The sequence below is a fragment of the Glandiceps talaboti genome, chromosome 8, assembly GCF_964340395.1.
Source record: "Glandiceps talaboti chromosome 8, keGlaTala1.1, whole genome shotgun sequence".
Taxonomy (NCBI): Eukaryota; Metazoa; Hemichordata; class Enteropneusta; family Spengelidae; genus Glandiceps; species Glandiceps talaboti.
This window is the reverse complement of record NC_135556.1, coordinates 13,196,993-13,209,566: the sequence shown is the minus strand read 5'-3', so window position 1 is coordinate 13,209,566 and position 12,574 is coordinate 13,196,993. Positions and strand designations below refer to the sequence as shown.

The 12,574-nt window shown below is 36.5% G+C and overlaps 2 protein-coding genes across 6 annotated transcripts; one reads left to right on the top strand and one right to left on the bottom strand.

The window, feature by feature from the left end:
- The first annotated feature begins 883 nt into the window (after window positions 1–883).
- Window positions 884–11,339, top strand: LOC144438500 (uncharacterized). Of its 5 annotated transcripts, none has more exons than XM_078127549.1 (8): window positions 884–1,077; window positions 2,387–2,577; window positions 4,455–4,685; window positions 5,736–5,879; window positions 6,454–6,741; window positions 7,070–7,129; window positions 7,486–7,701; window positions 8,694–11,339. In XM_078127549.1, the coding sequence occupies exons 2-8, from the start codon at window positions 2,433–2,435 to the stop codon at window positions 9,026–9,028; spliced, it is 1,419 nt and encodes a 472-aa protein (XP_077983675.1). In that variant the 5' UTR covers window positions 884–1,077; window positions 2,387–2,432; the 3' UTR covers window positions 9,029–11,339. The 5 variants fall into 5 exon arrangements, with proteins under 5 accessions (XP_077983675.1, XP_077983678.1, XP_077983677.1 ...); XM_078127552.1 differs by lacking the exon at window positions 884–1,077 and adding an exon at window positions 1,263–1,460; XM_078127551.1 differs by lacking the exon at window positions 884–1,077 and adding an exon at window positions 1,263–1,637.
- LOC144438502 (tumor necrosis factor receptor superfamily member 6B-like) lies at window positions 8,120–11,690 on the bottom strand. Its single transcript, XM_078127554.1, has 3 exons — window positions 11,402–11,690; window positions 10,733–11,021; window positions 8,120–10,018 (listed from the first exon to the last, which is right to left on the bottom strand). The coding sequence occupies exons 1-3, from the start codon at window positions 11,480–11,482 to the stop codon at window positions 9,849–9,851; spliced, it is 540 nt and encodes a 179-aa protein (XP_077983680.1). The 5' UTR covers window positions 11,483–11,690; the 3' UTR covers window positions 8,120–9,848.
- Between the last annotated feature and the right edge of the window lie 884 nt (window positions 11,691–12,574).

Here is a 12,574-nt window from a genome sequence, read left to right as displayed (position 1 = left end):
ATCTTTAATTTATGTATAAATTATGCAGATAAATAAATACATTTTTCATTCAGTTTTACAGATATACTGGTATTATACAGTCGTTATTTTATATTTACCAAAACGGTTAATTATTAAACTAGATAAAGTAGAAATCTATATTTGTTGTCAATTATTTTATGTTTTTGTGTCATAAGCTTTTAACGTGTATAATCAGTTGGATTAAGAATTTCTCCTGTGTATGTGTTTTGCTTGATATTGTACACAGTTTCAATTAGTTTGGAATAAATGTACTAAAAGCTTATCAATATTTTCGTCATCGCCGCCATTTTCTTCTTTTTCTTTTTTCACTATCATAATCACCACCACCACCACCACCACCACCACCACCATCATCATCATCATCATCATCATCATCATCATCATCACCACCACCACCACCACCACCACCACCACCACCACCACCATTATCATTATCATCGTCATCATCATCACTATCATATTCACCATCATCATCATCATCATCATCATCATCTTTTTCTTCTCCTGAATAACGACTGTTTTTGTTTTTGTTTTTGTTTTGTTTTGTTTTGCTTTTTTTTTAAAAGCACGCACGTTATTCGAATTTCAATTTTTATATACTAATACAGTGCCATTGGCGCTAATTATTTGATTCTGTCCTTCAGCTCCCATACATCACGAAATTGTGTCTATTTAGAGTGTTTAACCTCATTTCTCTACAACAACCTTGATTACTCGTATTTGTCAAAGTATATCATCGTTGTATCACGTTCAACGACAGCAATCAAGTTCATATTGAATTTGATCTATTGCGTGCTGGAAAGAGCGAGAAACATACATTTGAACGATGGTGGCGCTTTTTACCAGAACGAGGCAAGGGGATTTCCCTTACGGGCTCCCGTTTGACATTCTCAAAGTCGTGACGGATATCAATACCAGCATGGCTCGTATTTTAAATTGATTTGTTTTGAGGAAACCCATGGACTGGTAGAAACGTGAATGATAAATCTTACACGCCACGCTCACGTAGAACAGTGTTTTCTAGTATTGAGAATTTTCAGGGATACGGCTCGAGAGGTTAGTGATACACGTAGTACATGTATGTAAACTTGTCAGTGCTGACTCATCACACGAATAGAGAGAGAGGCCACTATTACATTACACAATACCCATGATTAACGACACAATAATTTGTGAGAAGAATGTGTGTGGGGGGGGGGGCCTGAGACACTCCAGAAATTGCTAGATCATATAGCGAACGACGACAGCGACAGTGAGGCCGTCAGGCCGAATAGCGAGCTCCGTTGTTATGATCTTGAAACTTCACGAGCGCCGCGCCTGTGGGGTGATCGCGGATCGCGCCACCCTTCTATTGCGCTAGTCGTGCTTGCATACGGAGCTAAGTCATTCGGAAATCGATTCTGACAATTGTCCCTCCCTTTTGTTGAGCAGGACTACTGGTACTATTGCGCAAGCTTACATTTGATATAGTGCTCTACTCTTCGGCAAATCAAACCCAGTTAAGTTTTACCATGTTCCATTATATAGGCCTCACTTCTTCGACAACCACGACATATGTCATATGTATGTACAACTTGAGGAGGACGGTGGTATCGCCATGGATGTATGACCGACTGGTTAGGGAGCCTTCAGTAATTACAAGGGGAGAGGGCCGGGGGAAATCAGGCGTGAGCTGTTACCTAAAATATATAACCCTCCCCCGACTCTGTTGTGCTAAAAAGTGACCTTCCCTAGACTCAATTTGCTTTCTTTAAAACGTTGCCCTTCCTCTAATTACCGGTTAACTATTTTTAAAAACAAACAAACATGGTTTTAATGCTGTCAGACATGGAAAAGAACACTAGTCCCAGAATCAGTGGTTTCAAGGACTTAATAACCTCCACCTCCACCACCACGTTGAAAGCTTTAAAGGTATTGGTCACTTCCCAACTACTACAACTGTAGTGAATTTGGGTGAAATCAGCACTGCATTAATCAATACCTGTGTTTTGACCTGACTGGCTGAACTGAAGGCCAGAAAATTAACCCCAAAGGCACACTCCCAGTATTGTTGGGACCAAGGTCAACATCTCCACAATATTATTTATCCCGTATATCTTACCCAACTGTTCCCGTTTTACTCCGCTGAGACCCACCGTGACTTCTCTCCTCACATCACACCACACTTAGGTAATACAAATATCCAGCTATAGTCCTGCTTGCAGATGGAGTATATCGAAGTAAGGCTATATTGAAAAACACGCTGTGATGCTTACTTGGGATAAAATTTGAAACTGTTAAATAACTAGTAAAGCCAATAATAAACAATTATTAAAGAGAAAAATTGTTTAGCAAGTGACATACCATAATTAATAAATTTGTATAGAAAACACCACCACATCAAGTCAGGACGGGAGGAGATCTGTGGATGAATGCAAGTGATGGATCAGGATGCACAGATTACACTGAATGATCGAACAGAATCTGTACAACAACAGCAACAAAGAATGATGAGTGGTCATGGTCTTGATTCAGACTTTTTCCTAGCAGAAATACAGCCTTCAACAGCTTATGTTGGTAAGTCATGTATTAATCTGTAACTCAGAACTATTATTAAAGATTGATGTCTCTAATTATGTCCCTCAGTCATTCTCTCTCTCTCTCTCTCTCTCTCGCTCTCTCTCTCTCTCTCTCTCTCTCTCTCTCTCTCTCTCTCTCTCTCTCTCTCTCTCTCTCTCTCTCTCTCTCTCTCTCTCTCTCTCTCTCTCTCTCTCTCTCTCTCTGGATCTCTCTCTCTTTCTGGATGTGTGTATGAATGTATGTATGTGTGTGTATGTATGTATGTATGTATGTATGTATGTATGTATGTATGTATGTATGTATGTATGTATGTATGTATGTATGTACGTATGTATGTATGTATGTATGTATGTATGTATGTATGTATGTCTGTCTGTCTGTCTGTCTGTCTGCCCATCTGTCTGCCTGCCTGCAAGCCAGTACCTGAGTCTAACAAACTGTACCATTTACAGTTGAACTTTACACAACTCTAGTGGTCAGAGATTAGACATGGTGTGTACTGACCTACTGGCTTCACCCTTTTAAGCACAACTGAAATGTAAAAGTTCAGGCATGGTGTGGTATCTGTCCTTGTGTGTGTGTGTGTGTGTATGTGTGTGTGTGTGTGTGTGTGTGTGTGTGTGTGTGTGTGTGTGTGTGTGTGTGTGTGTGTGTGTGTGACTTAAACTAAAAAAAACGCCAGACCAATTGCCTTGGTATTTGGTGGGGACATTACTTTTGGTGTCTAATTGGGAAATTGTTCAAAGCCAAATTATTGCATCACAGGTATGTGATTCTTATCAAAAATGTCATTTTTGGTCAAAAAACTTAAATTCAAAAACTACTGGGCAGATTGGTCTGAAATTTGGTGGGAATGTTTTTAGGGGTGAATAAATTAAGATTTGTTCATGATATGGTGATTCCATCAGTAATATGCAAGATTTTTAATTTCAAATCTATTGAACAGATTGGGCTGAAATGTAATGGTGATGCATCTGGGGATGTATAGATGAAAAGATGTTAAACATATAATAATCTCAACGGTGATATGCAAATTAGTTGTAAAATGTGAATTTTGGTCAAAAACTTATACCTCAAAAAGTACTTGGTCAATAGGACTGAAACTTGGTGAGATGTTTCTAAAAGTGTTATTCTGCAGATTTTGTTGAACACATTTTGACATAATTGGCCCTAGCAACCATGACCACGCCCTTAGCAACAACCAAATAGTACATTTTAATCAAATAAAAACATCATCTGGTAGGCAAGCAAGTAGACATTCAAAAAATGTATGCAAATATCCTAGCAACCATGACCACGCTCATAGCAACAACCAAGTGGTCGCATATATTGCAAAGATAGCAGGGATTGATAGACAAGTGAATAAGCATTTAAAATGTATGTAAATGTGCCTAGCAACAAGACCATGCCCATAGCAACAGCCAAATGATCACATACATTGCAAAGATAACAAGGATTGATAAACAAAATTAATAAACATTCAAAAATTGTATGTAAATGTGCCTAGCAACAAAATCACACCCACAGCCACAGCCAAACAATCGCGTATATTGCAAAGATAACAACAGAGCTGGATAGGCAACTGGATAATCATTCAGCAAATGAACACCTATACCTAGCGTGGATGAGCATGTGGGTAAACATTTTTAAAGACTGTATAGTTGTCCTACAAAGCCATTGGCACTATTTTTTCTTTACCTTTGCTTTGTAATATGCTCTTCCTTATTTTTGACTAAGTCAAACAAACTGTACAATTATTTTGGAACAAACCATTACAAGATGAGCAACCTAGCAGAAGAAATATCTCCCTATTGAAAAGGATAAATGTTTATGAAAATATACTAAAAGTGATTGTTCTTTCTCCTATTTAATAGGTGAAACAGCTCGACTACAATTGACAAACAAACATGCCGAGCACAAACCTATGTCAGTGACATGGCATCTAAAAAATACTGCAGTAGCCCGCTATAGTGAAGAAGAGTTTATGACAAATATCCATGATCTACGTAATATTCAGATGAGAGATGCTGGTACATATGTATGGACAGTTATAACAACCAATCAATGCACAGCATCAGGAGAGGTCACACTTACAGTTTTACCAAGTAGGTCGCACTTGTACACAGACAACATCTTGAAGGTTACAACAATGCTCTTTTCATGTTGACAAAATGAACAAGGAGCTGTAATATTTCACACCATGAGTAGCATGGGTTTTTTTATTTGTTAAAGAGTTTACGATTACTTAAGTTCTTACTGAAAGTTCCGAATATTATATTTTGTCATAGATTGTTAACTTACATTGTAACAGGAACCTGTAACCATTGAAAGTGGCATCAAACAGGAAACCTTTTGATGAAACTGAAACTGTAAACTTAAAATGTTGTATTTGAGATATATGGATGCATGCATGCAGTAAAATATGGTTTTTTTTTGCCAAGATAAATGTTTGTTTTTTATAAGTGGTAGACTGATTGTGTTACCCATACCTTTTATTGTGATGAACTGTGTTAATGAAGTACATATAACTATTAGAATATCACCTACCAAATAAAAAACATTTCCAACCATCAAATAGAAATTATTTCCACCCATCAAATAGGAAATATCTAGACCCACCAAATAAGAAATATTTAGACCCTCCAAATAAGAAATATTTAGACCCTCCAAATAAGAAATATTTAGACCCACCAAATAAGAAATATTTAGACCCACCAAATAAGAAATATTTAGACCCACCAAATAAGAAATTTTTCAACCCCCAAATAAGAAATATTTAGACCCTCCAAATAAGAAATATTTAGACCCACCAAATAAGAAATATTTAGACCCACCAAATAAGAAATATTTAGACCCACCAAATAAGAAATATTTAGACCCACCAAATAAGAAATATTTAGACCCACCAAATAAGAAATATTTAGACCCACCAAATAAGAAATATTTAGACCCACCAAATAAGAAATTTTTCAACCCCCAAATAAGAAATATTTAGACCCACCAAATAAGAAATATTTAGACCCACCAAATGAGAAATATTTAGACCCACCAAATAAGAAATATTTAGACCCATCAAATAAGAAATGTAGATTTCAAAACACAAATATACTAATGACCCACTGTGTGTCTGAAATGATAAATTCTGCTGTTTCAAGGACCAGCTAGGAGTACAGATCAAAATCAAAGCCGATTTAGAAGAGGTGCTGACAATGATGGTGATGATAACCCTGGTGGTAACCCTGACAACTGGGATCATCATATCACTAGACAAGAAAGAACTAGTGGACCTAACCCACATGGTAAATACAAGTCAATGGTATTTCATTCATTCTCATGTCTGTCACACTGTGTAGCAAGTAGTTACTACTAGTAGGATGCAAGTACTAAATTTCTGTAAAGATATGGAAACATGCTCTAAACGGTTCAGTTAAACAAATGCCATAAATTATGTACAGCTGTAACAGCAACATCGATGCATATGCAGTGATTTAAAAAGGTTATTATGCACAAGTAGTTGTTCAAAGTTTTTAGCAATGAGATTTCATTCATTTGCCATTTTTGGTATACCCAAAGGATACAATACAAATTGCACTTATGGTACTACATCTTTGCGTACCAAAAATGGCATTGGTCTGAAATTTGTGGGATTGTTTCTTGAATTATCTAAATGAAGAATTACTTAAGACATGATGCAAATTGCTAACATGCAAAGTTAGGCTAAAATGTAACTTTCACTCAAGAGACTATTGGGTACATGTGTCTGATATTTGTTGAATGTGTTAGCAATACATGTGTTAAAAGTTGTGCTGAAAAACTATCAGCATAGCTTTTTGTTATCAGAATGATGTGTTATTTTCTGTGCTTTTTAAACAGCTGAGCCACCCACCCACATGGATAAAGTTGAAGTAGTTGACAAGGTTAAAGATGCTGGGCTTCCTAACAAAGAAGACTTAGAGGAGCAAACATTGGCAGCTTCAAATACAGAGATCAACCCAAATACAGAAGAAATGGTTGCATCTTGTCCTAATCAGACAGATGAACTGAAGGTGATGGAGGTAGTTGGGGGTACAAAATACAAGCCAACAGGAGAAGATAAGAACTTATCATTCTTAAAGACAACACATAAAATAAAATCAACTGAATATATGGTGATGCCAGCTGGTAAGGAAGTTACATTTGCAAAAATGTATGGTTTTGGTTATCATTAACCACATACAAGCTCTTGATAGATGACTAATGGTGAAGATTAAGACAGACACCATAAGTCAAAATATGGAAACATGCCTAATCATGTGGAACATAAAGAGAAATCTAGGGATATATTGGCACTCATTTGAGCAAGCAAACAAAAATGAAGGAAGAAACCACTCCTTCATACATGAACTTCTAATTCAGTTATGAGATTAATGAAAGTAATGATGCCTGGAATATTGACTTTCCTTATCAACTAACTTGCAAATATTTCTTTCTGTGTATGCTATATTTCCAGGAACCACATATATGTATAAAATGCCAGGCAAGGCATATCCATATTTTAATGATGATAAAGGTAATTCTGATTTCACCTTACATTTTTACTAAGGAGCCTTGTCAATTTGACTTTTTTTAAAATAGTGTTACACCTTTTTAATTAAGGTAAAAAGTTATTATAAGTTTGGGTCTACGAAGTCTAAATGTTAGTGAAGTCAACTTTATCATATATAAGTATATAAATGAGATGAGAATCAGAACAAACATTCACGATATATAATTTAATTAGCAAGTATAATTAATTATTTAAATTAATCCTATAAGATGCAAAAAATATACATGTAATTCGGAAAAGCTTATGTCAATATATAATGAATACATCCAATATGCATGTAATTTATTCAGTTTATATGTGTTTTCCTTTATCCAATGAAGGACTTCCAGGTGGCCATCCTCCTGGTGCACCAGTCACTACAGTATACAATGATTTGGATAGTGATTCAAGTTGTAGACAGCTTGCAGCAGATATGGCAGCAATTAACATCTGCACAACTGACCTGCCGCCATCAATGGAAGATAATTGTCAGGCAGCCAGTTTCCTGTCAATATCTTCAGATGTGTCTTCCAATTCGCCATTACCAGTGCCAGATCGTAAGTATAGATTTCTGTGTCATATATTTTCAACCATCTCTGCATTGCCTGCGTAGTGTAATTCAGAGAGAGAGAGAGAGAGAGAGAGAGAGAGAGAGAGAGAGAGAGAGAGAGAGAGAGAGAGAGAGAGAGAGACACACACACACACACACACATACATACATACATACATACATACATACATACATACATACATACATACATACATACATGCATGCATACATACGTACGTACATACATACATACATACATACATACATACATACATACATACATACACATACACAAATTGGAGTCACACACTATGAAAACCTAGCCAGTAAATAGGAATACTCAAGCCTAGCAGGTAAATAGGGATGCTCAAACAAACTTTGTTTCCAAGCAGAAATGTACATATTTTACAAAACACATTTGCTCCTCATGAACTCTGATGTCATGCTAATATTCAAGTCCAATTCAATGTACTGGTCAGAAATCAGAAGATGGTATAGGTAAGCCACTACAGAATGATTGTATCATGTTTGTCAACAATGAAAAAACACATGGCCTGGGCATGCAATGGACCACCTCTAAACTTGAGTCATTGACACTTCACATGGCAACTCCAAATTGCTCATGATCTGATCACCTAAGTTGGCTTCAAAATGTCTTGCTGCTTTCATTTATTTAGTGTTCAACTTGCTTTCACATGTATGCAAAAACAAGATTTTTGGATTGGTGATAACACGTAAGTTTAAGACTGTCTCATGTAAATGTGCCTATGAATATGAACATAAAGCGATTTTCATACAATGTTTTATATGTAAGGTCTGTCCGAAAATATGAACAAGATCATATTTGATGAATATTGTAGATGGATTTGGTAAATATGTTGATAATGGAATCATAGATAAGTTTAAGTTTGACGAGACTTACATGTTTGTCTTTTCACATCGTTTACATGTTTATATTAATCATTATTCTAATAATTTCAAATTTAATCCTATTTTCAGCATCCAAGTGTGGTAAAACAATCCAGGATTTACTAAATAACCAGGATGTAATGCATGAAGTAAATATGCTACTCACGCCATGTAAAGAGTCACTGCGTCTTTTTGCTGGATATTTCACATTCATTACAGAGACCAAACTGAAATTCATAATAGCAACATCTCCGAAAGAAGCTGCAAGGGAAATATTTAATGAAGTGAAATCCACAAAGCCAAGATTGAAAGCTGTTGTAATCCTTGATGCTCTGTACAAAGCCAAGTGTTGTGATTCCATAGAGACGATAAGGCAATGGCATCAGAACTGCCCTGCTTGTCAGGTCTTTTATGACCGCATATGATCATCCACAGAAATCCCACTCAGTTGCGAAATCACATCCATGTATATCTTCCATGTGTGTGAATGTCACACAGGACACTCATCATGTTCATCTGGAGTGTGTTAGCAATGAACTTGAGTCTATTGATCACCAAATGGTTTTAACCCAATTGTCAAAAGTTAGTGAACAAGTTATGTTGACTCAGAGGCAACTCTAATCTTAACCTGATTTTTTTTTTTAAAGTGTGAAGAGATACAGGTTAAATTTTATAGGTTTCACATGATCCAAAGCCATACAAGAATTTGTAAATATTTTTTTATGAAACAAATGACAGGAACTACATACTGTAAACTCTCACAACATGGTATAAACATAAACCACATGTAGGTCGATATCTCCCTTTAATGCCTTACAGGAAAGCCAAAAAAGAAGGTAGCATTACAATAAATTCATGTAAATTGTTACCGTAAAAAGTGTAATCTTCTACTGCCACCAACTGTGAAAGTTAGATGTGAAGTAGACGAAACGAAGGTAATTGTATACAGTGTCACATCATAGACATAGTCAACATACGTACGTATGGAAAAAAATTAAATATGTCTTTGAATGATGTTTCACTCATCAGATCAATAATCAATATGACAGCAAGTCACAGAGTACTTTTAAGAAATGTGTATTTTACATTGTACAGAATAAGGTTATAATATAAAAACTAAAAAAAAGAACATTTGAGATTGTAAAATATTGATCGATGCTGTGGGAAACTAAAAGTATATAATTTGACCTGTCGTGCTTCTGAAGCAAATGTTCTTTTTTCACCTGCCTGTAAATAATGATGATGTCACACAAGAACAACGAGGAGCGTTGTAACACTGATAATAACTGCTAAAACCATGGCATGACCTGATGTTGACTTAGTGGTGTTACTGGTGTAACTTGCATCCTCAATGACCCCAAGATCTGGCATGTATCCTGGGTCAACAACTTGACGTGTTTTCACCTTGTGAGCGACTGTCGTGTAAAAAAGACAAGAAATATCCAGTTACAATTTGGTATAATGTATGCCCCACTGGGCTGAAATACCTTGCTGGCTTATATCACAGACAAGTAAGAAAGCTTACATGCAACCCCAAATACATTTGAAAAATCGTTTTTAAAAAATCTTGATGTCTTCAACAATGAGTATTGGACTTAGCTAATCTAATACAGATCCAACCACAGAGACTCAGAAGAGGCCAACAAATTTGTTTACTTTTTGATTACCTGCACGGTGGCATGTAATTTTTAATGTAAAGTAAACATTTGAGAAGTCTGTGTATATGTGTGTGTGGGGGGGGGGGGGGGTAACAATGAGACCCAATATGGCGACCTTGTCAGATTTAATGATTTACTTCGGTCGCGTGCCCTCAGGCGCCAAATAAGGATTCGTTCGACCGAGGGACAACACTGTAATAGTCTATTACAATAATTAAAACATTACACATAGAACTAGTTTTCAAAACGATTTTCTTCATTTTTGAAAGTCACATGACACCTTGAAGGTGATAAAAATAAGACAAATCCTCAGGCCACTCCTCACTCCCTGTGGTCTGACTTTGTGTCGTTTCTATGTCAGAACGTATCAGATTTAGAAGATTCGGACCAAAACATATACTAGTATAATTTAAATTCGACCCCTGGTTTTGTTGCTTTGTTTGGATGGAAATATGTACAAATCCTTCTCACCAGTATTTAATTTCTTTGAACACTCAAAATCTTGGAGCCTGGTACAGTTTCTTAATATTGTGGACAGGGGAAGACACGGATTGCAAGGTTGGCATACAGAAGTTCGACTCCAGTGTGGGGAGTAGGTTCCCCCAATGCATTGCTGGCACTCTGTGTCCTTATTTCCACTACATAGTTTGACCACCCCAGTGCCAGGTGGGCAGGAGCTACATACTCGACGGGAGACCACCTCGTCCGCGTTGATTGCCGTGTATCTTGGGTAATGAGAGGTACACTTCACCAAAGCTATCTAGGGTACATATAAAGAAACAGTGAAAGATCAGTAAATTCGCCAAAAGTTCTATAAATTATTGGTCGTTTAGTAAATGAAAATGCTATGAATACATACTTAACTCGAATGTCGTTCATGAGCACATTAAAGAAAATATTTAGAGAGATACGCTGTCTTTATGTTGCTATAGAAAGAGTACTTGCATGATTAACGGCCGAGGTTACTGTATGGCTGCCGAAGTGAATTCTAAACAATGTACATCGTCATTATCGCTGACCTGAGTCGAGTGTACCCGAAGAACAAAAGATCGAATTTATTTTAATTTTTGTCGTTCAATCTGTCTTATATTCATTTCCTAATAATAAATTAAAACGTTTTCTTACAAAACACGTACTCACCATGGCACACAGTACCACAATAAATATTGCACGGTGTTTGCCTGCGATGAGGCCACTCGGGAAATGGTTAGATACAGCCATAATAGTGAAAGCTGTCTTGACACGTCACAATAGGAATCCACTGTCGGTTGGTCTAGATATATTGAACCATGTTACAGCACAGCAACATTAAGAACCTCAGTATGAGTTCAACTACGTACCTCCAAGGTATTCACACTCTGTCAGACAACGTTTATACTACAAATACTTCCCCTATGACGCAGTTGGTTGTGTCTTATGCATTGTATTTCTAGTTTCGTTCTGAGCCTAAAATAGGAATGATGCTAGTATGTACAATATCCGTTATGTTCATTGTATTTCACACGACAGTCGTTACTATACAGCACTGACGTGGCTCCCATGACGTCAGGGTTTTTAAACGTACATTCGCGATGAAAAACTGAGAGAGAGAGAGAGAGAGAGAGAGAGAGAGAGAGAGAGAGAGAGAGAGAGAGAGAGAGAGAGAGAGAGAGAGAGAGAGAGAGGGAGGGGGGGGGGAGAAGAGAGAGTTTCAGACGTACGTTTTCGTACCTGTAACAGTTGTTCTTAGTCTGAGTTTTGTGTTGTTTTATAATAGGCTATAAACTCTCCCTTTTAGATCGATAGCCTGCATACAAACACACACACACACATATATATATAGATAGATATAGATATATACATACACACACATACATACATACATACATACATACATATATATATATACACATGTACATACATAAATACATTCATACATACACACACATACATATCCACAAACACATACATGTGACATACATACATACATACATACATACACACACACACACACACATACATACATACATACATACATACATAAATAAATACGTACATACGTACGTACATACATACATACATACATACATACATACATACATACATACATACATACATACATTTTCTTTTGTTTCATTTTCACTTAGATTGCACATATATATCGCTTAACATTATAAGACCGGGTTCCAAGTTCAATAATAGTATGTCATGATCAGAAGGCCAATCATAATCAGTGAAAGACGTTCCTATTCAGGTTTCTATGATTTGTAAATAAGATTACAGGGATACAGATGGGGTATTGCTTCATAAGCTGCATGTGTACAGACTCTTTCA